This window comes from Penicillium canariense, assembly GCF_028826845.1.
Source record: "Penicillium canariense strain IBT 26290 chromosome Unknown utg000006l_segment0_segment0, whole genome shotgun sequence".
NCBI classification, from domain to species: Eukaryota; Fungi; Ascomycota; class Eurotiomycetes; order Eurotiales; family Aspergillaceae; genus Penicillium; species Penicillium canariense.
The window spans coordinates 1,510,771-1,536,464 of NW_026622733.1; the positions used below are offsets into that span (position 1 = coordinate 1,510,771).

The 25,694-nt window shown below is 53.3% G+C and overlaps 14 protein-coding genes across 14 annotated transcripts; 8 read left to right on the forward strand and 6 right to left on the reverse strand.

Annotated features, from left to right (window-relative positions):
• Positions 1–8: 8 nt before the first annotated feature.
• Positions 9–1,161, reverse strand: N7482_008529 (putative peroxisomal dehydratase; the record flags this gene model as incomplete). The annotated part of the gene is made up of 5 exons (XM_056690653.1): positions 9–354; positions 408–501; positions 556–876; positions 939–987; positions 1,042–1,161. 5 exons carry the CDS (start codon positions 1,159–1,161, stop codon positions 9–11), a joined length of 930 nt encoding a protein of 309 aa, XP_056540418.1.
• Positions 1,162–1,759: 598 nt separating this feature from the next.
• Positions 1,760–3,197, reverse strand: rmtA (protein-arginine omega-N methyltransferase HMT1; the record flags this gene model as incomplete). The annotated part of the gene is made up of 7 exons (XM_056690654.1): positions 1,760–1,766; positions 1,829–2,300; positions 2,355–2,686; positions 2,746–2,855; positions 2,929–2,948; positions 3,024–3,037; positions 3,100–3,197. The coding sequence occupies 7 exons, from the start codon at positions 3,195–3,197 to the stop codon at positions 1,760–1,762; spliced, it is 1,053 nt and encodes a 350-aa protein (XP_056540419.1).
• A 675-nt stretch (positions 3,198–3,872) lies between these two features.
• Positions 3,873–5,069, forward strand: N7482_008531 (PGAP3/PER1 family protein; the record flags this gene model as incomplete). Its single annotated transcript, XM_056690655.1, has 4 exons — positions 3,873–3,998; positions 4,062–4,104; positions 4,167–4,941; positions 5,015–5,069. 4 exons carry the CDS (start codon positions 3,873–3,875, stop codon positions 5,067–5,069), a joined length of 999 nt encoding a protein of 332 aa, XP_056540420.1.
• Positions 5,070–5,500: 431 nt separating this feature from the next.
• On the forward strand, positions 5,501–7,488 carry agm1 (phosphoacetylglucosamine mutase PCM1; the record flags this gene model as incomplete). The annotated part of the gene is made up of 6 exons (XM_056690656.1): positions 5,501–5,593; positions 5,660–5,673; positions 5,779–5,923; positions 5,994–6,008; positions 6,071–6,565; positions 6,622–7,488. 6 exons carry the CDS (start codon positions 5,501–5,503, stop codon positions 7,486–7,488), a joined length of 1,629 nt encoding a protein of 542 aa, XP_056540421.1.
• Positions 7,489–7,819: 331 nt separating this feature from the next.
• On the reverse strand, positions 7,820–9,232 carry rrp3 (RNA-dependent ATPase RRP3; the record flags this gene model as incomplete). Its single annotated transcript, XM_056690657.1, has 1 exon — positions 7,820–9,232. One exon carries the CDS (start codon positions 9,230–9,232, stop codon positions 7,820–7,822), a length of 1,413 nt encoding a protein of 470 aa, XP_056540422.1.
• Positions 9,233–9,432: 200 nt separating this feature from the next.
• N7482_008534 (Brix domain-containing protein) lies at positions 9,433–10,793 on the forward strand (the record flags this gene model as incomplete). Its single annotated transcript, XM_056690658.1, has 2 exons — positions 9,433–9,642; positions 9,696–10,793. The coding sequence occupies 2 exons, from the start codon at positions 9,433–9,435 to the stop codon at positions 10,791–10,793; spliced, it is 1,308 nt and encodes a 435-aa protein (XP_056540423.1).
• A 424-nt stretch (positions 10,794–11,217) lies between these two features.
• N7482_008535 (riboflavin synthase) lies at positions 11,218–12,037 on the reverse strand (the record flags this gene model as incomplete). The annotated part of the gene is made up of 3 exons (XM_056690659.1): positions 11,218–11,765; positions 11,828–11,950; positions 12,007–12,037. The coding sequence occupies 3 exons, from the start codon at positions 12,035–12,037 to the stop codon at positions 11,218–11,220; spliced, it is 702 nt and encodes a 233-aa protein (XP_056540424.1).
• A 200-nt stretch (positions 12,038–12,237) lies between these two features.
• Positions 12,238–13,896, forward strand: N7482_008536 (CaiB/BaiF CoA transferase family protein; the record flags this gene model as incomplete). The annotated part of the gene is made up of 6 exons (XM_056690660.1): positions 12,238–12,414; positions 12,479–12,510; positions 12,593–12,716; positions 12,773–13,277; positions 13,334–13,627; positions 13,685–13,896. 6 exons carry the CDS (start codon positions 12,238–12,240, stop codon positions 13,894–13,896), a joined length of 1,344 nt encoding a protein of 447 aa, XP_056540425.1.
• A 477-nt stretch (positions 13,897–14,373) lies between these two features.
• N7482_008537 (phf1/phf2 family PHD finger domain-containing protein) lies at positions 14,374–15,633 on the forward strand (the record flags this gene model as incomplete). Its single annotated transcript, XM_056690661.1, has 1 exon — positions 14,374–15,633. The coding sequence occupies one exon, from the start codon at positions 14,374–14,376 to the stop codon at positions 15,631–15,633; it is 1,260 nt and encodes a 419-aa protein (XP_056540426.1).
• Positions 15,634–16,575: 942 nt separating this feature from the next.
• N7482_008538 (uncharacterized protein) lies at positions 16,576–17,878 on the forward strand (the record flags this gene model as incomplete). Its single annotated transcript, XM_056690662.1, has 2 exons — positions 16,576–17,148; positions 17,249–17,878. Coding segments are annotated over 2 exons (1,203 nt in total), but the record flags the coding sequence as incomplete, so codon positions are not given.
• A 175-nt stretch (positions 17,879–18,053) lies between these two features.
• N7482_008539 (rRNA-processing protein SOF1) lies at positions 18,054–19,506 on the reverse strand (the record flags this gene model as incomplete). The annotated part of the gene is made up of 3 exons (XM_056690663.1): positions 18,054–18,414; positions 18,469–19,448; positions 19,504–19,506. 3 exons carry the CDS (start codon positions 19,504–19,506, stop codon positions 18,054–18,056), a joined length of 1,344 nt encoding a protein of 447 aa, XP_056540428.1.
• Positions 19,507–19,751: 245 nt separating this feature from the next.
• Positions 19,752–21,079, forward strand: N7482_008540 (proteasome regulatory particle lid subunit RPN6; the record flags this gene model as incomplete). The annotated part of the gene is made up of 2 exons (XM_056690664.1): positions 19,752–20,019; positions 20,073–21,079. The coding sequence occupies 2 exons, from the start codon at positions 19,752–19,754 to the stop codon at positions 21,077–21,079; spliced, it is 1,275 nt and encodes a 424-aa protein (XP_056540429.1).
• Positions 21,080–21,395: 316 nt separating this feature from the next.
• N7482_008541 (SWIB/MDM2 domain-containing protein) lies at positions 21,396–22,996 on the forward strand (the record flags this gene model as incomplete). Its single annotated transcript, XM_056690665.1, has 2 exons — positions 21,396–22,406; positions 22,478–22,996. The coding sequence occupies 2 exons, from the start codon at positions 21,396–21,398 to the stop codon at positions 22,994–22,996; spliced, it is 1,530 nt and encodes a 509-aa protein (XP_056540430.1).
• Positions 22,997–24,069: 1,073 nt separating this feature from the next.
• N7482_008542 (TLC domain-containing protein) lies at positions 24,070–25,362 on the reverse strand (the record flags this gene model as incomplete). The annotated part of the gene is made up of 2 exons (XM_056690666.1): positions 24,070–24,804; positions 24,883–25,362. The coding sequence occupies 2 exons, from the start codon at positions 25,360–25,362 to the stop codon at positions 24,070–24,072; spliced, it is 1,215 nt and encodes a 404-aa protein (XP_056540431.1).
• Positions 25,363–25,694: the final 332 nt, after the last annotated feature.

The following is a 25,694-nucleotide window of genomic DNA, read 5'->3' on the forward strand; positions in this document are numbered from 1 at the left end:
GCTAAGATTTACAGCTTGCTCTTTACACCAGTAACCTTCAGCAAAGCCCGTCCATTGCTCAAGACAACTTTGCCGTTCTGGTTCTTCGTGACGAATCGGATTTCCTCAAAGCCATCAGTCTGCACATTGCCCATCCGCCAGATCTCAGTGGTGAGCTTGTCACCAGGACGAACAGGCGATGCGAAGCGAGCCTGGAATTCCCTGAGGTTGTCAGGGTTGCTACCACCCAGCTCCCGCAGAATGCCGTGGGCGGCAGAGTTCCAGCTGAACAGGCCGTGGATGATAATGCCGCCGAAGCCCATCTTCTGGCCAGGCTCGGGAGTGGCATGCAAAGGGTTGTAGTCGCCGTTCAATCTAGGTTCTACTCAGTATTTGGGGAATTTTATGCGAAGCATCCGAATGCATACCGGTACAAGTGGGCAGTCTCCATGTTGCTCTGCACAACATGGACGGCATCAGGGGTCTTCCCCTGGGGAGGGGGAAAGTTAACAGAAGAGGGCCCTAAATTATTCAGTCAGTATGCTTTCTTCGCAGACAGAGGTTTTTGGACCTCACCCTTGGGACCGCCCCAGCCACCCTGGCCAACCAAGAAGCCGCTGGACAGAACCTTGGAGTACACCTCGCCGCTCTCAGCGTCCACAATCGATTGCTCAGTTTCAATAACAGTGCCGGGCTTGCCCTTATCATAGACACCGATAACCTTGTTGCGCAGCTCGAACTTGCGTCCGGCGCTAGTAGGGGGGAGTGGCTTCAGGACTGTGAGCTTGCGCTGACCATCAACACCGTGACGGTGATCCAACTGGGGAACACCAGGAATGTGAGTGGCCTGCTGGCGTGCGTAGAAATCAGTCACCTCTTGGTCAGTGAGCTTGAACGCTGGTAGATTGGAAACAAGTAAGTGATGGCCCGTGCGAAATGTCCCGTGGTGCGCTACATACGGAGAATGAGCGAGTAGGTTGGGAAAACAGAGAAATTCGGGTGCAGCTCCTGAGAAAATTGTCAATATCGTGGGTTCATAAGCCAATTGACCGCTGCCCTTACGTAGAGGAAGTGCAGCTCGTCGGCCTTGATGCCAATGCTGTTGGCGAACAGTAGAACATCGCGCTTCTGCCAAGAGACCTCTTTGGAAGGGAACTCGTGACCAGCTCCAGGCGCGGACATGATGTATGTAAAAATATGACTGTAAAATGAAGGGATACGGAGGAGAAGCAATGAGTAGAACGAGCGAGGGAGAAAAAGGGCGCGCGGAGAAGCGCAAGCTAAAGTAGTTGAGGAATTGCGGGGCGGCCAGGAGCCGAGGATCTGATAATGATTTGTTACCGTCGTAGCCGATGCCACGCCAGCTCCTTGGCATTCGGGGTTGTAATGCGGGTTTGGCCCGCTTGGATTACGCTAACATAGTTCTAATTGGGTTGCAGAAGCACTGCCTACGAGGGGGTATTTGAACATTGGACATGAGAAAGAGCGTCGGAGTTGCTAGACTAAGCATCGACTCGGGGTATCTACTTAGAAATTCGAGGAGCTTCATAATAACCTCTCCGTATCGCGCCATGTAGTAATGCCTTTTACCTGCCACCCAAAATATCCAACGCCGATGAAACAGAAATGAAAAAGCGAGGCCGGAACAGTCCAATCGCCCTGTGCAAATCCTGAGTTGCCCATGCTATGCTGCATTGCATTTGGTGTCGAAAGTTGTCCCTGAGATTACGTGCAACCATGTCGAAGGGATCGTAGAACAAAACAGAAACTCAAAGACAGATTAGCACCTAGCGAGATGGTTGGTTAGTGTTCAAGCAATAAATGTGGTCCAAAAACGCAAGAAACATACATGCGGTAGAAACAGCTGCCCTCGGCAAAGCGAGTGGGGTCATCGATCTCGAACTTGTACGAGATGTTGATGTCCAGGTCACGCTTGTTCTTGTCGTTCGGGCGGTTCTCCAGGACACCAGAGACGGTCTCACCCTCCTCGACGGTGAGGACATCCCGCAGGTAGAAGACGGTCTGCTTCCAGTGGGTGTACTTGGCGTGAGGGCCGGTGGAGAAGCGAATAGGCTTATGGCAGGCGCTGAACTCAATGTCGAACCACGCGATGAGGGCATGAATGAAATCGGGGCGGTGGGCAGTAAGCTGATACGGCACCTTGAAGGCAAGGTCGGCGGTAGTAACGGTATTGAGGTCGAAGGTAATGATCTCGCAAGGCTCGGTAACCAAGGCCTTCATCTCGACAGTGTCCACCAAAGGCTCGGTGAGAGCAATCTCCTTCATGGGGCTGTAGTTGAAGCCGTAAACGTTGTCCCAGACTGTAATACATTGTTAGCACTGTGTATGGGGGGAAAAGGCCGGCCTTTGCTCACATCCAATCTTGTCGTCCTTGTACTCGCCATCCTCAATGGCGGCCACGTACATGGTGGCCTTGTCAGGGAAAATCTTGCCACCGGGGGCGAGGTAGGTATCACGAGCGTACAGGACAGTGTCCAGCATGGACTCGTAGAGAAGGAAGTAGCCCATCCACTCGGAGATGATGATGTCAACCTTGGGGAAGGGAAGAACAACCTCCTCCATCTTGCCCTGGAGGAGAGTGACCTTGTCGCTGAGGCCGTTGACAGCAACAATCTGCTTGGCCTTCTCAATGATCGAGGACATATCAACACCAATCACATGCTTGGCACCGGCGCGGGCAGCGAACCTGCGAACCATGTCAGCCTCCGCCTCCTGAGCCCCTCGTGCATTATTCTGAGAACGTACATGCTGAGAATGCCAGTACCGCAGCCAACATCAAGAACAACCTTGTCCTTGAAGATGTGGGGGTTCTGGTAAATGGAATCACGGTACGATCGCGTACGGACATCGTCTTTCTGTAGACAGAAAGAATTATTCATTAGCAATTTGCTTCATTGAAATGGCCAAATCCATCCGGGCTGAACTCACCAGCATCTCTTCGTGAATACCTATGCAAAGTTCAAAGACAAAACGTTAGCCAGCCCTCCTTCACAGAATAGCGAGGGGTTTCAAAATAGAATTACCGTGATGGTCATAGCTATAGCGCAGTCAGTACCTCATCAAAATTCAAGAGTCAAAGCGACATTCTTAAGGCCATACCTGGTGAAGTAGCGCACCTCAGCGTGCTCGGCGCCAACCATGCGATCGGCGCTGCTGGTGATAACCCCAGAAGCGTTGGTGGCCTCAGATTCACTCATCTTGGCGGTGGATGAGATAAGAATGGATTTTAAAACTAAAATAAACAAAGGGGAGATGCCACGAAAAATGGGACCTTCGGCGAAAAAGATCGGAGATCAACCTCGACTGGACTCGACTTTTTTTTCTGAGCATTTCCAAGCGCCAAGCTTAAACTCCAAAATCCCCGCCCACGCTAAGCCACTTTGGGATATCATCATGTGACCTAAAAGCCCTCATTTCACTAGGGCTTGTCACGGTGTATGCCCAACACCGCAGGCGGTTAAATGGTTTTTGGTGAATGGCACATAAAGAGTAGGAGGCACAAGAAGGGTTTCAATAGTAGAATGTCCTCACCTCTTTATTTCTCAAGGTATCCTTATGCGATCTGAGTCTTACTATCTGCTAATAGGAAATGGTAAAATTTATGAATACAAAGGGGAGAACACCGCAAAAGGCAAGACTCAATATTATTCACGGCAGATAGATCAATAAATGTATGCACAAGTAAGTGTGCATACCCATAGTATGGCCGAATCAACATCTCTACGGAGTCACCGTTATGGTGTACACCTTGTCTAACAATCTTTTGCCAAGACCCGCGCGAGGCTCAGCCGTGATGCCGCCCGGAGCTCCGCAAACTGCCATCCCCCCCCAAGCTTACGCGTTGCTCGCCCTAAAGCCACTGTCAGATCACAATGCAGCTGGGCGCTGGAAGCGTGATTCCCTCCACTTTATTCACTCTTGCTCTGCTGGCCCTTCTGACCGGCCAATCGTCTGCGTCTCTGGGAGATCACCTACCTGATTTCAAAGAATGCGTCAAGGTACCGACCGTCCTTCCCCGGGCCCGATTGGGGAGAACCCTTGCACTCGACTAACACCCACAGGTCTGTAAAACCGAGAACTGCCAGGGCGGCAATTCGGTGCTACGTATGTCTACCGCTACCTATCAGGACTCCTCTCATAGTTCCCTCCCTTCTGACCTCGCCCAGCTCTGCACCACCGCCTGTTACTATGGACCTGCCCGGCTGAATGCGACTATACCTGCCAACATGTCATTACCGATCGTCGAGTCTCGCGTGATCCCCCGATGCTGAACCCTGTTGTTCAATTCCACGGCAAATGGCCGTTCCGGAGGATTCTGGGGATGCAGGAACCCTTCTCGGTGCTGTTCTCCTTTCTCAACTTCGCAGCCCATTGGCACGGCATGTCCCGAGTTCAGGAGTCGATCCCTGCCTGGCACTCTATGCGGAAATATTACATGATGTTTGGATATATTGGGCTGGCAAGCTGGACATTCAGCATGATCTTCCACACGAGGGACTTTGACTTTACCGAAAAGCTGGATTATTGGGCGGCCGGCGCCAGCGTCTTGTATGGTCTCTACCTGGCCGTGGTCCGCATCATGCGCCTTGATTTGGAGAATCCCCCCTACCGCCCCACGTTGCGTCGCCTATGGACGGTGATCTGCCTCATGCTCTACACCATGCATGTCTGTTACCTCAGCTTCTGGTCGTGGGATTACACATACAACATGGCGGCGAACGTGGCGGTTGGCATTGTCCAGAACCTGCTGTGGACTGGATTCAGTATTTTCCGTTATCAGAAGTATTTGAAGTCCTGGACAGCCTGGCCTGGTATGATTGTCGCGTGGATCATTCTGGCCATGAGTTTGGAGTTACTCGACTTCCCGCCCTGGCATGGCTTGATTGATGCGCACAGTTTGTGGCATTTAGGCACTGTAGTCCCCACTGCTTGGTGGTACTCGTAAGTCTCCGTTGATCTGACTTCTTTGTCCGTTATCTTTTTCATGACTAATGCCCTCGGTTGTGTCTAACAGGTTCCTCATCAAGGATGCGCAGGACGATATCGCTGGACACCGACTCAAGGCGTAAACGGGTGGAAATTTTTGGTGCCATATATATCCCAGAAGTGCTGCGGGAAACTCGCACAGGCGAATTTTTCCCATGTATAACAGGCGACCGTCGTCCCGGCGATCTGTTGCTCATAGTAATCATGCTGAACTGCTACTTCCCCACCTTGTTTATCGCAAAGCCTCCGTCGGTAAATTCCACGGCGCTTGTCGCGTGTAGTTCGCTATTGCCACGGTCAGGAACTCGGCGTGGGGGTTGCCTTCCCCGCCATTGGCTCACCGCTAGGGCCGTCGCATTAAGCCGTGTCTCACGTAAACCCCTCGTTCCCTTTTTGTTTCAAAGTACTCCCACCCTCCCCCCCAACGTTCCTCTGCGAACATACATCGCCCTTTTCCTTCAAGCGTGAAACTTTCGCCCCGACTCTCACTTTAATTACAGCTCTGCACGCCACAATGGCGTCTCCGGCTGTCAAGAAGGCGATCACCGAGGCTGCTCTTCAGTACACCAAGCCCGAGGGCAAGGTCTTCGAGTATGGCACCGCAGGGGTATGTCGCGCATCCCACAAGACCTGCTCTACGCTTTTAGCTTACTGATTCACTTTGCGCGAGTAGTTTCGCATGAAAGCGTAAGTTTCGCTCACGATCGATCTGCCCCGCCTCCTCTCACACGCCCCGCGATCGTCCATTTGTTGACGTTGAACCTTGCTGAACGACGTCTCGTGACAATGCAGTGACCTCCTTAATACCGTCGTGTTCGCCGTGGGCTTGCTTGCAGGCCTTCGGTCGAAGAAGCTTAGTGGGCAATGGATTGGTGTTATGGTGACTGCTAGTCACAACCCCGCGGAGGACAACGGTGTCAAGCTGATTGACCCCATGGTGAGTAAACAATTACGGTCGCCTCGTGCTCTAACGGATGATCATGTCTGACGCATATAAATACGAACAGGGCGAAATGCTTGAAGTAAGATCTACCTACCTCCAACCGCCGCAGTGGATTTTACCGAGCTCACTGTCAATATTTAGGCTGAGTGGGAGCAATACGCAACCAAGCTGGCAAACGCCCCGCTGGATAAAATCGCCGACGTCTACGATGAACTCGTCAAGGAGATCGACGTTAAGATGACCAACCCGGCCCGTGTGGTCTTCGCTCGCGATACTCGTGCCTCCGGCTCTCGTCTAGTAGGCGTTCTCAACGCCGCTCTTACCGCAACCGAGGTCGAGTTCATTGACTTCAAGTACATGACCACCCCTCAGCTCCACTACGTCGTGCGCTGCAAGAACACTCTTGGAACACAGTACGAGTACGGCGAGCCCACGGAACAGGGCTACTATGAGAAGCTTGCCGCCTCTTTCAAGAAGGTTATGAAGGGTGTCAAGGTTCAGGGCTCTTTGACTGTCGACTGCGCCAATGGTGTTGGAGGTCCCAAGCTACGGGATCTTCTGAAGTATCTGGACTCTGGACTTGACATCAAGGTGGTGAACGATGACGTGATCAACCCCGACAGCCTTAACTTTGATGTGGGTTTCTTTGTGACACTATAGTGGATCCAGAATTACTCTCTGACCTTTTGCAGTGCGGCGCCGACTACGTCAAGACAAAGCAGCGTGCCCCTCCCTCCTCCAAAGCTGCTGCCCTTGATCGGTGCGCTTCACTGGACGGTGATGCTGACCGTCTGGTCTACTACTTTGTGGACGATAGCAACGTGTTCCGCCTCCTGGATGGCGACCGCATCGCCACTCTCGCCGCCTCTTTCATCGGCGACCTTGCCCGCAATGCTGGCATTGCGCAGAAGCTGAAAATCGGCGTCGTTCAGACGGCCTATGCCAACGGTGCCAGCACCGACTACATCGAGAAGGTGCTAAAGCTCCCCATCATCTGCACCAACACCGGTGTAAAGCATCTCCATCACGCTGCCTTGCGGTTCGACGTCGGTGTCTACTTTGAAGCCAACGGCCACGGCACCGTTACCTTCTCAGAGAATGCTTTGAAGGTCATTAAGAACACCGAGCCTCAGTCTCCGGCTCAGCAGCACTCCCTTGAGTGTCTCCAGGCTCTGACCGACCTCATCAACCAGGCTGTTGGTGACGCTCTCTCCGATATGCTTCTCGTGGAGGCTATCCTCGCTCACAAGGGTTGGTCCCCCAAGGAGTGGCTCGGAACTTACACCGACCTACCCTCCCGCCTTGTTCGTGTCGAGGTCCACGACCGCTCTATCTTCAAGGCCTACGATGCCGAGCGCAAGCTAGAGTCTCCCGCTGGCCTCCAGGCTAAGATTGAGTCTCTGCAGTCTCGGTACAACAAGGGACGTTCTTTCGCCCGTGCTAGTGGTACCGAGGATGCTGTCCGTGTTTACGCTGAGGCTGCCAGCCGATCTGAGGCCGACGATCTCGCTACTCGCGTGGCTAACGCCGTGCGCGAGGCAGGCACCGAGGCCCAGTAGAGATGGGCTAAGGCAAAAAGGCACCATAGATAAGGCTTCTCGTACGGACGCGGTATATTGTGCCAACATCGCAGGGACGAGGTAACAAAAGATCACGACAGCTTTCATGGCGTTTTACGGGCTCCTCTTGAGTGAGCGCTACGACAGCAAAATATTTCAATATCATTTCATTGATGCAGTAATGAAACTTACGCTATCATTGCTTACTTAATACGCCCTTGTAGCAATACAAGTACAACTAGATAACTTTTCATGCTTCTATCGCGGATGGACATTAATTCATATACAACGGAGTATGGCACTCCAATGGGCCGGCCAGACTTTCCGACACTTAACCCTCCTCCTGATCCATCTCGTCACGAGAGCGCTTGCCCTTTCCAAACCTCTTCCCCTTAGTTCCCTTCTTCTCGTCAAAGGCTTTCATCTCCATGATCGACGCGCGCTGGGCCTCGCCTACTCTCTCAGCGAGCACCATAACCTCGTCCTTCGCGGCATCGTACTCCGGAAGCTGGCGGCTCAAAGCGCCCTCGATTCGCTGCCAGATCTCCACATCATACTGCGTCACAAAGCTAATGGCAACACCGGATTTTCCTGCTCGAGCGGTACGCCCGACGCGGTGAATGTAGGTTTTGCTATCCGTGGGCAAGTCAAAGTTCAAAACGACGTCAACGGAGGGGATATCAAGACCGCGAGCGGCAACGTCCGTGGCGACAAGGATTTCTCGGCTGCGGGAGCGGAACTTGGCCAAAGCCCCGAGTCGCGACGATTGTGAAAGTTGGCCGTGAAGAGGAATCGCGCCAAAGCCAAGGGAGCGGAGGAGGAAGGCAACGCGCTGAGTCTCATGGACAGTGCGCGTGAAAATGATGGCCGATTGGCCAATGAACTCGTTCAGTAGATACACCAGGTAGACATCCTTGTGCTTATGCGGCCTGAGAAGGAAATATTGTTGAAGGGTCGACACGGTCTGGTACTTGCTCGAGCTGACGGAAACACGGAGCGGGTTAGAAAGAGAAGCGCGCTGTAGTGACTCGACTTTCGAGCTGAGAGTCGCGGAGAAAAGAAATGTACGACGCTCCTTGGGAAGGACCCGGAGAATCCGATCGAGGAGGGGTCCAAAATCCATGTCTAGCAGACGGTCGGCCTCGTCCATAACCAGATACTTTAAACCCCGGAGGGAGAATCCCTTTGTGTTCTCGAGATGGTCGAGCAGTCGACCCGGAGTCGCAACGATGATGTGCGGCTTCTTTCCTAGGGCGATGGACTGGGGAACCATATCCATGCCTCCGACGATGACTGTGGTCCGGACGTTGATAGTAGATCCCAACGATTCAAAAGACTTGGAGATCTGATATGCCAGCTCGCGAGTTGGCGCCAGGACAAGACCGAAGAACGCCTGCGGCGCATCCATCAGGCTTTGCAGGATGGGCAAGGCGAACGCAGCAGTTTTTCCTGAACCTGTTTCGGCCAAACCGATCAGATCACGGCCTGTGAGAGCTAATGGAATTGCTTCCGCTTGAATTGCGGTAGGAGCCTTGTATCCTAGACTCTCGCAAGCCTGGCATAGCGAATCGATGACCCCCAACTCTTTGAATGTCTTGGGAGCGGCGGCGGGCTTCTCGTCGGCGGCAGTCTCGTCGGGGTTGGTGGCCTCAGCTCCAGACTGGGAGCTCACAGAGCTGGCATCGCTATCATCTGCAGGTGCAGGCGCCTCGTCGGCAACCTTGCGCTTCTTTATAGCTGGCATTTTGGCGGTGTTTTGTCGAGAAAAGTTGCGCTGATCGAGATCTTGAAATAATTTATGTGGGTCCGCAACATCATTGATCCGCTCTGGCTCCGCCTTAATTTTTTGGAGACAAAAAAACTTCGGGCTGGCAGCCAATCTTTGCGAGCTTATCATTTTCTTCCGCCTTTGTTCTTCGGTGCTTAATTTTCGCCGATTTCACAATGGCCAAGGCACGCGTCAAGAAGCGCACCCATCTTCGGGCGCAAAATGCCTCGGCGGCGGCGTCTGGCAAGGGCAGCGCTCCTTCCATGAACAAGACTCCGAAGTCTATGGTTATTCGAGTTGGCGCTTCTCAAGTCGGTACAAGCGTCAGCCAGCTAGTTAAGGATGTTCGTCAGATGATGGAGCCTGATACTGCTGTGCGATTGAAGGTATGGGGACAATTGCCCGTTTGAATTTGAAATATATCTGATTTCGGCTCCAGGAACGCAAATCCAACCGACTCCGTGATTATACTGTCATGGCCGGCCCTCTCGGTGTCACTCATCTCATGCTCTTCTCCAAGTCCAAAACCGGCAACACAAACATGCGCCTCGCTGTCACTCCCCGAGGCCCGACTTTGCACTTCCAAGTCGAAAACTACTCGCTCTGCAAAGACGTTGAGCGATCGTTGAAGCGCCCCAGGAGTGGTGGACAAGATCACAAGACACCACCATTGCTTGTGATGAATAATTTCAACACTCCGGACGCAACGGAGGACTCCAAAGTGCCAAAGCGCCTCGAGGCCCTCACAACTACCATCTTCCAATCCCTCTTCCCACCGATCAACCCTCAAGCCCAACCTCTTTCCTCCATCCGCCGCGTCATGCTCCTGAACCGAGAGCCCGCAGAGTCTGAAGATAGCCCCTACGTCATCAGCCTACGACACTACGCCATCGCTACGAAAAAGACCGGCGTGTCAAAACGCATCCGCCGCTTGGATCCCAAGGAAATTCGCAACAGAGATAAAAAGGCGGCTGTACCCAACCTGGGCAAGCTCGAAGATGCCGCTGACTACCTGCTCGACCCCTCCGCCGCCGGTTATACATCTGCAAGTGAGACCGAGCTCGACACTGACGCGGAGGTTGAAGTTGCGGAGAGCACTACTCGGAAAATTCTCAACAAGCGGGAGGCGCAGCGCCAGAGGGCTGGGGATAAGCCCGAGAAGAAGGCCACTACCCCCGGTGTTGAGAAGCGAGCTGTAAAGCTGGTCGAGTTGGGCCCCCGCTTGAAGCTCCGCCTGATGAAGGTCGAGGATGGTGTCTGCGAAGGCAAGGTCATGTGGCACCACTTTATCACCAAGTCTGCACATGAGGTGAGGTCTCTTGATAAGAGCTGGGAAACTCGGCGCAAGGAGAAGGAGCAGCGCAAGAAGCAGCAGAAGGCAAACATCGAGAAGAAAAAGAAGGACAAGGCCAAGGCCAAGGCCAATGGAGAGGCAGTCGACGATGATGAGGATGTTGACATGGACGATGGTGACTGGCTCAGTGATGAATTTGACGAGGGTGAGGACGAGGGAGATTCGGACGATTCTATGGAGTGAAGGACTAGGTGATAATTCGAGTCCACTCCCTACCCAGTTCGGGCTGATTCCAATGTTATCTCTCCTCGCTAAGTCTTTGGGTCAAATGGCTTCCAGACCATGACACCGTTCCCCACACTCCTGGTCTTCTAAGCAGGGCCCGAGTCGTGGCGGAGACTGATAGATGGTGTTCGAAGGCCTGTACCAGCATTATTTGGCCAAGATTCGCCTGCTTGGTGTATCTCTGGTCTGACGGGCTCTGGACACGCATCTCTCCGCAGGATCAGCGATTCTCTTTTATACCCACGCGCCTCATGGTGGTTTTTACGTTTGACTTGTACATTTACACGGCGTATGCGAATAAAAGTTTAGAACCGGCCAATCAGGACGCTTTCGTCCTCAATTTAGATGCTCGTTAATATGGCATAATTCGTCTCTCTTTTACTCATTTCTTGAGCTTCTCGTCCACAATACGAGACACCATCTTCTCAAGAATGGCATAATCTCCTCCGGCAGTGCCCGCAAAGTAGCCCTGGACACTCTTCTCGACGTACTTGCCCACAATGTCAATTTCGACATTGACTTCCTCGCCAGGCTTCTTGCCTGCCGTTACGACCTTCTCCTGCGTGTAGGCAATGAGCATAACCTCCCAGAATCCATCCTCGCCGTCCACGACCTTTGTAACAGTCAAGCTGGCACCATCCAGGGTCACGTAGCCTTTCTCAACGACGTAGCGCAGCACATCCGTATCGCGCGGCTGCAACCGGAACACGAGAGAGTTGCCATCCGGCGTCACGGACAGAATCTTCGCGACGGTGTCGACATGGCCCTGCACAAAGTGTCCGCCCATCCGCGTATCTGCTGAGACTGCACGCTCGAGGTTCACATGCGAACCAGTCTGGAGAGACCCAAGGTTGGTGCGTCGCAGGGTCTCCGGCGCGACGCCCACCTTGAACCAGGTCTTGTCGAAGGCAGTGACGGTGAGGCAGGTTCCTATATCAAATAACTTAGAACCCGTTGTCAATTCCAGACTAGCTCTATACAGCAAGACGTACCATTGACAGCGATGCTATCACCCAGGTGCGCGTCGGAGAGGATCTCCTCGCAATCGGAGATGGTGAGCGACGTGCCCCCACCCCCGCTCGACGAGGTATCGAGGGGCTCCAAGGCCGTCACAGCTAATAAAAAATGACGATCAGTCTCGGCGAAGTACCAAGGAAAGAAGGAAGCTTACTCCCAATCGTCTCAACCAGGCCAGTGAACATTGTTGCGGCCGTGACTACACTAATCTGTAGGGAAAGCAAAGTTCGGGGTTCGGTCGACCTCGGCAGTGGGGCCCGCCCCGAGCGGTGTCGGCGTTTTGGCGGAGTTTCGATCTATCCAGCGCGTATTTAACCTCCCTTGACCTTGCTGTGGGGGTTCTATCTGTTGGATTTCCACGGCGTCGGGGACTCGCTACTTTACAATGACGGTTGCGCTCAGGTTTCACACGCTTGCTCGGCGCTCGAGTCCCTCCTGGTCCGCCAATGCCTTGCAGCGCATCTCGCCGTTGCGGAGCTATTCCAGCGCCGCTTCGGCGTTCGATGGGACGCTGCCTCTGGCTGGAATTCGAGTACTTGATATGACGCGGGTTCTGGCAGGTGTGAGTCTATGCTCTCCTATTACTGTTCCTCTTCCATATATGCTGACTGATCTGATTGCTATAGCCGTACTGTACTCAGATCCTGGGCGATTTGGGGTATGTACAGTAATTGAAGCTCATATTGAGCAATTCCTCTGAATATATATGGGCTTGTGTATGTTAACTTTGCACGACACAGGGCAGACGTTATTAAGATCGAACACCCCGTGCGCGGCGACGATACTCGGGCTTGGGGCCCTCCATACGCGAAGTACGAGGACGCATCGAAAGAGGGTCCTGGCGAAAGTGCCTACTTTTTGGCGGTATGGACGTGTCCATGTCATGAATCGATATTTGATTGATTAATCAAGCGCCATAGGTCAACCGCAACAAGAAGTCTGTTGGACTGTCGTTCCAGCACAAGTCAGGCGTCGAAATCCTCCACAAGCTTGCAAAGGAATGTGATGTCCTCGTCGAGAACTATCTTCCAGGAGGACTAAAGAAATACGGGATGGATTATGAGACCCTCCGAGAGATCAACCCCAAGTTGATATATGCCAGTATCACCGGCTACGGCCAGACAGGACCGTACAGTAACCGGGCTGGTTACGATGTCATGGTGGAGGCTGAGATGGGATTGATGCACATTACGGGGTCGCGGGACGGCCCTCCCGTCAAAGTTGGTGTGGCAGTCACCGATTTGACCACCGGACTTTACACATCTAATGCCATCATGGCTGCGCTGCTTGCCCGAGTTCGAACGGGCAAAGGCCAGCATATCGATGCTTGTTTGAGCGACTGCCAGGTCGCTACTCTGGCGAACTTGGCCAGTTCCGCACTCATCAGCGGCCAAAAGGATTCAGGACGCTGGGGCACGGCTCATCGTAAGTGACCAAGTGCATCCTCTACGTCAAACAGGGCCTGATGAAAAAATCTCTAGCATCTATTGTACCGTACCGGAGCTACAAAACCCTCGACGGTGACATTCTTTTCGGTGGCGGGAATGACCGACTGTTCGGTGTGCTATGCGATCGACTTGGATTCCCTGAGTGGAAGACCGATGCTCGCTTCATCACCAATAGCGACCGGGTGAAGCACCGAGCTGACATTGATGGCTTAATTGAAGGCATCACCCAGCAGAAGACCACAAAGGAATGGCTGGGGATCTTCGAAGGCAGCGGCATGCCCTATGCGGCCGTCAATGACATCCAGGGAACCCTGAACCACGATCACGGTAAGCCTGCCTATTGAGGGCTTTCGCTGATAAGGAAGCGGCTGACTCTCCGTACAGTTCTAGCAAGAGGCATGGTCGCTGAAGTCGATCACCCAGCCTGCGGCCCCATCAAGCTGGTCAACACACCCATCAAATACTCCGAGGCCAGACCCGGTGTGCGCACACCGCCACCTACTCTTGGACAACACACCGACGAGATTCTGGGAAGCGTTCTCAATTATGAAGAGGCAGATATCGCCCGATTGAAGGCAGAGGGGGTAGTGTCTTAAGATCCGGTTAAATATATATATGGGGTGGACCCCACTTGCACATCTATCTGTACATAGAACAATTCACCGGTTGAAACACTAAAAAAAAAACTGAAAAGAATTTCTGCAAGCTTCCCACCGAATACAAGACTTCCCAAAAGCATAGATCCCTTTGAATGTACGAGACATACAGTTGAGATACTGCGGGCATCCTGGCGTTGCAAACAAATCCCGGCATCACGTGAGACTATACAGACTTTGGGTCGCTGCAATTACGAGTTCCGGATCGAGAGGTCCTCAAGATATTCATGCCGTCAATTGTGATTGCTGGCTCGTTCAACGCGAGAGAAATATTGACAGACATCTCCTGAGGCTACGCAGCCAGACTTCCTTAGAACATAAATATCCCCTTTTGGCCTTACTACTCCTCTCTCCTCCTTCTCGCTCCGGCTTCTTTTTACCATCGAATTTCCCTCTCTACTACTTTCATCAAACCAAATGAGAGTCTCCACCACCTTCGTGGACCTCCCCAGCGAGCTTGCTTTGCCGGTGGCCCACAAAGAAGAGCTCCTGCAAAACCAACCCCTCGTTGGGCTACCGGCACATCTCGGCTCGGTGGAGAAGCCCACCGACCACGACACTCGCACCAGCAGGACTGGACGAATCATCAAGCCGCCAACAGCGTTCACCCCAGCACCGGCTGTCGTCGCCCCCTCCTCCGGGAAGCGCAAGGGTGCCTCTCGGAAGAAGGAGGCGAATGTCGTCTGTATACATTGTAACCGGGGGCAGAGCCCGGCCACCAACGCCATCGTATTCTGCGATGGATGCAATGACACATGGCACCAAAAGTGCCATGACCCACCAATTGATAACCAGGTCATCCTGGTCAAAGATATGGAGTGGTACTGCCGCAAGTGCAAGCCCGTGCCTCGCCCATCGATGGCAAACAGCAAGCCTGCCAAAGTCCAGAAGTCGGGCCGAATCCTCCATCCCCGGCTGCAGGCAGCACCCCGACTCGAAGTCGGTGGTGACCAGTTTACGGCTGATGAGAGGCGCGCATATCTCTCCAGTCTTTCGCATGCCCAACTCGTTGAACTGCTCGTGAATGTCTCTAACAAAAACCCATCTGTACCAATGTTCCCTGCCGGCATGAAGGACATGCCAGCATCGCGATTTACCTTCTTGCTAGCGAGCAACGGCATCGCAACACCTTCTACTCTAGTGCAGACATCCACGCCAACCTTGAACAAGAGATCCTGCGCCGATGAAGATCCGTCTGACGCTGATCTCACCACCAATCCTCGCAAGAGATTCCGCACCACCTCTGCCCCGGCGAAGGCGTCTACCAACACCGCTCCACCCAAAGCCAATGCTGTAGCTAGCACTAAGATAAATGCCGCAATCAATGGTATCTCGGCGTTTGTCGAAGCATCCGCTTCCATTCAATCAACCAATGGGCTTGAGACCCCTTCTACCAACGGGTCATTGCGCCAGTCCTCAACATCTTTTGTTTCCCGAGACACAACACCCGAGGAACTGGATCCCGATACTGAAGATGATGTGTTTGAAGACGCCATTGAAGATTATCGTCTTTACCCGCGCGCTGGCAATGGTTTCTTACCCTCGCTTGATGATCTTGCAATCCTTGCCGAGAGCCCGAACTCCCACACGTTCAGCCACAGCGTATACGGCCCTGCAAAAACAACAAACTCAGCCGGTCCTTCTGCTCGTATATGGGGATGGCCACGTCAGAAGTAAACTGTGGGTGCTTCGAGTCTCAAAGTATTGCAGTCATGATTGAGGTCTGTTTCTCGTTCCTTCCTATCAGACTACGCCATTCAACTCTGGGGCAGGTCTGCCAGAGTAAGGGTCAAGCACTTGATAAAGCGTTTCGCCGAGTTGTTCTTCAAACGCACTTTCTCTTTTCTCTCCCGCCACATGTCACAGTGGCTACCTTTTATCCACCTTTGACATTATTCAAATCATATTCGGAGCACGGGACAAAGAAACTGGCGAGGCTTTTGATTGAAGTTACAACCCTTGGTATCAGAGACGTGCTAGGGTGTTTTTACTTTCTTCTTTTTTCTAATTCTTCCTGGATGCCGAGCCGATTTTCATTATGCCATTGTTTGCATTACTTGTGGAGAAGGCGCCCATACCTGGCGGGAAAAGACTGATCCAACCTCCTTCCAGGTCTTACTATAGGCAGTCACTAGAACAGCCTGTACTTACTACCATCCCAGCTGGGACAGACAGGCTTTCCAGACCTTACTACAGTTGGTGACGGGAAGAGTCTGTGCTTATTTTGATGATTGGTTGGAACAATCGAGGGGAAAGTGACAGGTTTGCGACCGTCAGTGTAAGAAGCCAGATTGAAAGATTTGGATGTCATAAACGTTTAAACGATCAAAACGGTGCCCATTGCATAAATGTACGCTTTTAGCTGGTAGAGTTTCTGTGGTTTTTATGTTGTGGTTCGATTGTAGGTTCAGTCCCCTATCTTATCGGCCCCACCTGCAGCTGTCTTTCTCCGAACATCTCTCCAACTTACGACACATACGCATCTAACATCAACGACGAGATTTGGTGTGCCATAGCATAGCGATGCATTGAAAAGACACACAGTCACCAATATATAAGGGAACGAACCAGCCCTGACGAGACCGCGCATACCTCCAAAGACCGCGCTCGTCATCAGCGTCAACGCATCGACAAGCAGACACCCCAGACAAGCGACAGACAGCAAGAAGCCAAAGCTCACCATGTCCTCTCCACCCCAAATCACATCAAGAAGCCCCCTCCCACCTCCCTCCCCCCCCAAAGCCGTGGATCCACCACATCACGCTCGACACTCTCCTCCGCGTCCTCCGCAACACCCTTCTCAGCCCATTCATCGCCTGGGTCATAGTCCTCTGCCTCCGTGCCCAAGTCACCCCCCCAACAGACCCAGCATTCATTATCGCCGTCTCATACGCCTCGGCCCTGACGCTGCTCTTCGCTGCGCGAAGCATCAATCACCGTGTCGCGCACGGCACCCCGCGCACGGTGGATTCTAGCAGTGAGGTGGTCCTAGTCACGGGCGGCGCGAGCGGGCTGGGGCAGTTGATTGCGCAGATATATGGCATGAAGGGGGCGAGTGTGGCGGTGTTGGATATTAAGGAAATCAGCGCGAAAGAACAGGATGAGGGATTTGGGGCCGATGTGCGGTACTTCCAGTGTGATGTTGGGGATCGGGACGCGCTCGAGGGCGTGAAATTCAAGATTAAAGAGGAAGTAGGTTTAGGTCTATGGGTCTTTTATCTCGTTTGGGATATTGGATTCTTCGTAACACTGGCTTTTCTTGGATCTAGGGTCACTAATTCATGCTATATAGCTGGGCACTCCGACTATCATTATCAACTGCGCCGCGGCTCGAATCAACGGCCATTCTCTTCTGGACTTGCCAGCAGAAGCATTTGAAAAGACGATGCGCACCAATCTTATGGCAGCGTTCTATCTCTACCAGGTTTTCCTGCCAGGTATCATCGCAGAAGCAGAGAATGGAGGCACCGTTGTTACTGTCAGCTCGGTGGTAGGCCAGTTGTCCCCAGCAGGGTTGTCGGACTACTCCGCAAGCAAAGCAGGACTTAGTGCACTGCACCGGACAATGGAAGCCGAGTTGCGTGATAACGAGCGGATCAAGATGTTGCTGGTGGAAACGGGGCAAATGATGACACCGCTGTTTGACTGGCTCCGTACCCCGAACCATTTCTTTGCTCCTGTTCTAGAGCCAGTCGAGGTCGCGCGAGAAATTGTGGCTGCTGTGGACAGCGGCCGCGGCGGCGTGCTCAGGTTGCCCACGTTTGCGAAGCTGGTCAATTGGTATGCTGTGTTGCCGGGTGCGATTCAGCGTGTAGCACGGTATCTGAGTGAAATCGACAGTGCTGTGTTTTCGAGCCTTCCTGAACGCGACGCTGGGAGCGAGCACAGGTATCCACTCAGGCCGACCAAGAAGGAGAACTAGATAAGCGAATGCTAGCACGGAGGTAGAGGACAGAGCCAGATCACCCCATATGTATATAACATGGCCCACACCTGTCGTTCCTTGTTAAGTCATCTTGCCGAATTCTAAAGTGGATAAGATACCCCAAAGTAGAAACCAGGCAGTATGAAAGATGACTGAATGCAGGTGGAACAATTTATTGCTCCCGGGCCAGGATCATCTTTTCACGTTCGCTCTTCCTCGACTTCAGGTTGGCCTTGGAAGTGTGCTTCCGCACATTCTCCTCACGTCTCTTAATCGCAGAAAGCTCGTCGCGCTTGATCTCACCAGCCTTCTTAATAGGCTTGGGCAAGTGACGCTGGCGCTTGATGCGGCGGATTTCGGGCATGTGTCCGTACCGTTTGATAAGAGCCTGGTCATACTCCAGCTTAGTGCGCTGGCGGGAGCTCTGAATTCCACTGCGATCCGAGGCATTTGCACGCCATAGACGAATGTTGCCGTCGTCGGAGCCGGACAAGACGTACTTATTGTCAGGGGTGAACTTGACGGAGAAGACACTACTCGAAGGTTAGTTTTTGCTGCGTTTTATGTTGGATGGAATAATAACATACCGTTGCATCCGCTTGGTGTGGTAAATGTCACGAGAATGGCCTTTGTTCCTCTTCCAAAGACGGACTGTTCGATCGTAGGATGCGGTCACCAGATCCTCTCCAGTAGGGCTGAACTCAATGTCCATAACGGCAGCAACGTGATCCTTCAGAACATTGAGGGCGCGGTCCATCTTTCGCATATCAAAGATGTAAGCGTTGTGATCTTCGTTGGCAACCGCAAAGTTGAAAGCCTCCATAGGGTTCCAAGCAATAGCGTTAGACGCCAGGTTCAAAACCAACTTGTGCACTGCCGAGGAAGTACGCAGATCGTACATGATGATCGAGCGATCAATAGCAGTTGAAGCGAGAATGGACGTTTCAGTCTGGTTAAATGCAATTGATGTGATGGTGTCGACACTGGTCGGCCAATGCAGAGTCTGGGAGGGGGTGGATGAAGGTCTCGAAAGATCGTAGATGGAAATCACTGACGAAGATGCGGCAAATGAAGGATGGTTGCGATGGTGCGAGACACCAGTGAAAGCGCTCGAACCAAGGTAAGTTGCCATAGGAGGCGCTTCGGGTGTCGAATTGTACGGATCCCAGAGTTTGATGGTCTTGTCGCTTGCGCAGGACAACAGCTTCCGCTCGGGCGTCCAGCAGACTCCCTTGACCATGTTTTCGTGTCCTTGGGTATTCCAGATTTCTTCGCGGGTCGTCATATCCCACACCTTCACCACACCGTCACCACTGCCGCTTGCAAAGCGCTCAAGTGAGCCGGGGTCTTTGGCCATGGAGTAGACACCGTCGATATGACCGTCACCCATCTGACCCAAGAATGGAGCAGCAAACATGCGCTCCATCTTGACGGCGTTCAGAGCACGAGTATATTCACGGGCCCGCTCAAATGGATGCTGAGCCGGGTCAAGATTCCGCGCCTGGCGGATGACAGAGGACCCGGGGGCCTGCTGCGACGCCGTAGGGCGAGAAAGAGCTTTGATTTTCTGGATCATGTCAGTATGACTCTCCATTTGACAAATTTTAAAACCGAAAACTCACCATGTTGAGGTGTTTAAAGGGTATGCAAAGAAATGAAGAAGGCGGCGACTCGAACTTTTTTTTTTCGGTTGATTGGCAGATTTGCTCAGCGGGCGGTGAGCGCAGGAGCTGCCAGCTTCAAGCTCCCGACTCACGTCCGGCCGACCTATCAACCGTCCTGCCATCAACTACTTTCTACGCCTCCTCGTGTTCAAACTTCCTCTTTTTTCGATCATCAATCCTTTCTTTGCTACTCCTCATTCCCAATCATGGCTGCCTCCCTGCAGGTCTCGCCGCGGATACAGGAAGTCCGGGACCTGGCCAAGCAGGACCCATCCAAGGCCGCCAACAGTTATCAGAAGATTCTCTCTGAGGGCCCAGGGTCGACAGAGGCTTCGTCGCGAGATTATGAGCATGCATTGATTGGACTGGGCCAGTTGCACCGGGATGCCAAGAAGCCACAGGAGATTGCAGACCTCATCAAGACCAGCCGGGACACCTTCTCGTCATTCGCCAAAGCGAAGACAGCCAAGTTGGGTAAGCAGAAGCCATCGGATACACCAAAGTTCCATGCTAACAGTTGCACACAGTCCGCCAACTTCTGGACCTCATCAGCGAAATCCCCAATACCCTCGACCTCCAAATTGCCGTCATCCAATCATGCATAGAGTGGGCCATTGCCGAGCGACGGTCGTTCCTTCGACAGAACCTCCAAGCGCGCCTGGTCGCCATCTATATGCAAAAGCAAACCTACTACGATGCTCTCACCCTCATCAACTCCCTGCTCCGTGAGCTGAAGCGCCTGGATGATAAGCTCATGTTGGTGGAGGTGCAGCTGCTTGAGTCGCGTGTGTACCATGCCCTAGGTAATCAAGCTAAGGCTCGTGCCGCTCTCACAGCAGCACGAACGTCCGCTGCATCTGTTTACACGCCACCGAATCTTCAGGCTGGTTTGGACATGCAGAGTGGCATGCTGCACGCCGAGGACAAGGATTTCAACACCGCATTCTCATACTTCATTGAGGCTCTGGAGGGATATAACTCGCTTGATGAAGGAGATTTAGCTACAGCAGCTCTGCAGTACATGTTGCTGTGCAAGATTATGCTGAACCTTGTTGATGATGTCACTCATCTCCTGGGCTCTAAGCAGGCCCAGAAGTATGCCAGCCCCCGCCTGGAGGCTATGAAGTCAGTAGCGCGAGCTCATGCCAACCGCTCCCTGGAAGAATATGAGAAGGCGCTCTCCGACTACCGGTACGAACTCGGCAGTGACACATTTATCCGGAATCATCTACGCCGTCTCTACGATGCCATGCTGGAGCAGAACTTAATCAAGGTCATTGAGCCATTCAGCCGGGTCGAACTGGACCATATCGCCAAGATGGTGGGTCTGGATACCCAACAGGTGGAGCGGAAACTGTCCCAGATGATCCTGGACAAGGTGATCATCGGTGTACTGGATCAGGGGTCGGGATGTCTGATTGTGTACGATGAGACGGAACGTGACCAGGCATACGATGCTGCGCTGGACACAATCGAGAAGCTCAGCAACGTTGTGGAAGGACTGTATACTAACCAGGCATCGCTCCTGGAGTAGAGGGCAAACGGGTTCATGGCAATGCGATCATGTCGGTTCATAGGAAATAATCAAGACCATGCACGACTGCAGCATGATTAGAATCTTATTCTATCGAAAACGAGATGACTCATTATATGTTCGTACAGCGAGAACGTCAAGGTATACTGGAGGTATAGAAAGAGCGTGCGTTTTGACTGTTGTTCGCGACTTGCCGAATCGGGTTAGGCTGAGCGGCAAAAGAATCGCGACTTCTTGTCCTCCTCGCCCGTCCTCATCCTCCACCCACTCCATCCCGCCGGGGCCACTTCTTTCTTGATTGGCAATGAACGCTCCAATGCAGCCAAATTATGCCCGGGGCTATCCCCCGACCGCCCAACGGTCTCCAGCCACACCCCGTCGGGCCCCAGGACCAGGTTTGTCCCCTTTCCAACCTCCCCGTCCGCGCCCGTCTAACCCTAAAGTAGCTGGCGCGATGCCTGTCCCAATGCCCCAGCACGCCGTCAACCCCCAGTATATGGCCGCGCAGCGCGCAATGCCCCATCCTAACGACGCGACCCTCCGTCGTAGCCGCAAGCCGACCGACAAGAACATTCCCGATGGCGTCGAAGAGGTGATCATCGGTGAGGGTGTCGATCAATACAAGAACCTTCGCGACCTCGAGAAGCGACTGGATGCCGCCATTGTACGCAAGCGACTGGACATCCAAGACTCTATCAGCAAAACCGTGAAGAAGTACCGCACCCTGCGAATCTGGATCACCAATACCGTCGAGAACCAGCCCTGGCAGGGAACCGGCAGCAACCCGGGCTCGGGGCGGTACAAAGTGCGCATTGAAGGCCGGTTGCTAGATGATAATAATGACCCCACCGTTCCAGACGATGATGAAGAGGGTGACAAGGGCGATGCGATGGATCAGGACAAGGATGAAGCGGATGATTCGAAGAAGTCTGAATCAAAGAAGCCGTCCCAGCGCTTCTCTCACTTCTTCAAGACTATCACTGTCGACTTTGATAAGCCGGCCAGCACCGTTCCTGATGAGGCTAAACCTGTCAGCTGGACGAAGCCTCAGGTGCCACCGAACGCGACGTCAGCACCCCCGAATGCCGAGTTCGATAGCATACAGTTCACTCGCAGCTCGCAGGAAAACCAGAATGTCACCATTAGCCTAGTGCGAGATGAGACACCCGAACGGTACAAGCTGAGCAAGGAACTCGCCGAGGTGCTGGACGTTGAGGAGGAGACGCGAAGCGGAATCGTGCTCGGAATCTGGGACTACATTCGGGCAATGGAGCTACAAGAAGACGAGGAGAAGCGACAAGTGCGCTGTGACCACCGCCTGCGCTCGGTATGCAATTCTTTCAGGAACTTCTTTGTTCTAGATTGACGAAAACGCCGGCTAACCATCACCACTTTTAGATCTTTGGTCGCGAGCAAATGTTCTTCCCCCAGATCCCAGAGAGCATCGCGCCCCACACTAGCCCTATGGACCCGATCAAGCTTCCTTATACTGTTCGTGTCGACGAGGAGTTCCACAAGGAGCCCACTCCCACCATCTACGACATCCAGGTCGCAGTCGAAGACCCTCTGCGCCAAAAGATGATGGCTCTCACGCAGAACCCCCAATACACAGCTGGCATGCGCCAGATCGCCTCGCTGGATGACCAGGTCGCGCTCATCATCCAGGCTCTCACCCACTCCCGCGCACGCCACTCCTTCTACACTGCCCTGAGCAAGGACCCCGCCACCTTCCTGCGTCGCTGGGTCAACTCCCAGCGTCGGGATCTTGAGACTATTCTTGGTGATGCTAATGGTGTTGGCGATGGCAGTGGTCCTGAGTTCCGTCGTGGAGGCTCCGAGAGCGCCTGGGAGACTCCTGTGGCGAAGGAGGCCGTGCGGTATATGCTGGCAAAGCCTGAGGCCGCAGCGCCTCGGTGATTTGAATTCGTGGATTCTTGCCGCCATGGCGGCCTCTTTATGTACTTTGATTTTCTGATTGTGGCGCTTATGCGGTGTTAGGACTGGTGTAGTTAGGGTATGTATGGTAGGGCTAATTATCCATTTCAAAATCTTGATGTTCATGAACTTGTCTTTCCAATCTTCCTATACTTCTTCAAATCGAGTTCACTGTGGCCGTGACATTCTCTTCTCTCTTCAGCATCCGTTTGCAGCTCCTGGTTTCCCCGAATCTTCGTGTCCCCTTGCCCTTTCTAAACGGCAAACTGCTTCTTTTACGGATACCTGATATATCCACCCCTGCTTGCTAAACCCTTCCAAACTTGCCAAATCTGCCATCTCGAAACTACTCAAGCTCCGGAGGATGTGTCTTTTCTCGGCGCTAAATTGCCAGACAAAGCACTGGAGGTTGCACTCTGGCCTTCTTGGTGGACCGTCATTCCGTCTAGTCGATGGTGTGGCATGTGGAGTGATCTATCGCAGAGCAAGCTGCTGGACTTTCATCCTACGAGGCGCATACGCGTTGCTTGAAGCTTGCCTACTTGAAGTTTCTTGAGGTGCATCTACTTTTACCAACCCCGCTCTCGTCGCCGGCTATAAGGGGAGCAAAATGATTTGGGGAAATACCATAAACCTCACAGTTCCTCAATGCGCAGTATGATCCAAGATGTTGAGATCACAGGCTCTCGACTTCCTGCCGCCGAGCATGTCCCCTTTATCCGTGGACTAGGAGATACGCCTATAACCTGCGTTTGAAGGGATCTTTGTCGGCTGGCCACGATATGCCACAGGCAGACATCGCGGGAGAATCCCTGGGAGGATGACGCGTTGGTACAGATTCAGCTTGAATTGGGCGAAGAAAGGAACCTATGTAAATAGTAGAAGCTAATGGAAACACCAGTATGATTCCCACGATGCCGTATTGCGTTATTGCACAAGATAAACAAAAGCAAGATCATCACACGACCAGCTCCTGAGACTGGTCCATTCGATGAGATGGGGGCGAGCCTCCCAGCTCGCTCTACCAAACCTCTATTAAAAGTGTATGCCATGCGCTATGCCCCAGGCAGAGGCACCTTAGCAATCAACTCTGCCCTACGCCGCCGCAGCTCTTCGCCAAGGCCAGCATCAATAGCCGACGAAGTTTGCGCGGGCGTCAATGGCAGCTCACCCCGCAAGAGCCCACCCTCCTCCTCCTCCTCCAGAGCTGCAGCAGCCTCGAGGATGACATCGCGCGCAAAATCCTCCGTCTTGGCAGACTTCTCGACTGCATTCTTCTTGTCCTCGGCAGCACCGGCATGGGGGGTGCGGAAGCGCTTGAGAACAGTGTCCACCATCTTGGAGAACCAGAAGTAGTTCAAGAAGTTCAGGATCAGGTTAGAGGTGACATACGTAAGTACCAACCAGGTCGGCACGCCGCCGACAGTGTACTCTTTGAAGCGGGAGATTTCGGCATTGGCACGAGCGCAGGTCTCATCAACACACATGGCACCGTCGCGGAGCTCAAAGACATGGGCATTGATGTCGGTGGGGGCCTGGAGAGGCGATGAAGAGGATGCCGACCAGGTTTGCTGGAGAGCATACCACATGTCCTTGTAGACGACAATAGATTGCCAGGTGCCCCAGACGAGACGGCAGCAAAAGAACACGGAGAGGAGGAGCATGCCGTTCCACCACTGGGCGCGGCTGCCGGTCATGTTGACTTTGTCCAGGAACCAGTGGATATTGAGGAAGGGGCTGGATAGCTCGTAGAGAATGAAGACAGGCGCATAGTAATTGAGAAATGGTCTCTGTTTATGAGCAAAGACCATGTTAGTTGGGGTTACCAGGAGTCATCACAACCGCAAGGCCGGGTTAATCAAACGTACGAAGCCAAGGCTAAACACCCAAAGCGCGCTGAGAGCATGGAACAGCATCCCGATACCAAACATCTGAACATGAGCCACGCTCACAATCAGATCATATATGAAGTATCCGACGGCCAGAGCCTGGATCATGCCGCAGGCACCAGTATACCCGGAGACACGCTCGCCCACGGACATAGACTGGCGCTCGTTGTCGACGAACATCACCCACAGCGCGACGGCATTGATCAGCACGCTCTGGATAAGGGAGACGACGTGGATATCCCAATTCAACTTGGTGCGGGCGTTAAGCGCCGGGTATGAGCGGGGGAAGAGGATCGGCGACAGCCACGGGGAGAGCACCGAGTGAATGAACTGGTAGAACACAAAGGCACCGATCACCTCGTGGATGTGCTCGCTGAGGGTCGGACTGTTCAGCGCGAGGGCGTACGGCTCGATGAAGCTCCGCAGCCAGGCGGGCGGGGGCCTCAGGGGGTCCAGCATATTGTCTGGAGAGGTCCCTAACGACCAGCTCTTGTCAAAGTGGGGAGCTGGGAGTCGGGGATGAGGTCCGTGGTGGATATCTATGCCAGAGATACGAAGGGTTGTGCCCTGTCTTCCATCCAGCAGTCAGCGGCACCGGCAGACCCTGGTTTTATGGAAGAGGGCTCCAGGCACAGCGCAGGCTGAAGGAAGAAGTGAAGCGGAGTGACGCCTCGGAGCAAGCGGCCTCGGCACGGTCTCAGGCAACCAGGCAGCCACACACATTGAGACGTCACCTGACCACCTGCCTATCGCGGCAGGTGATCACACCTCGCTCGATGAGGATGCTCACA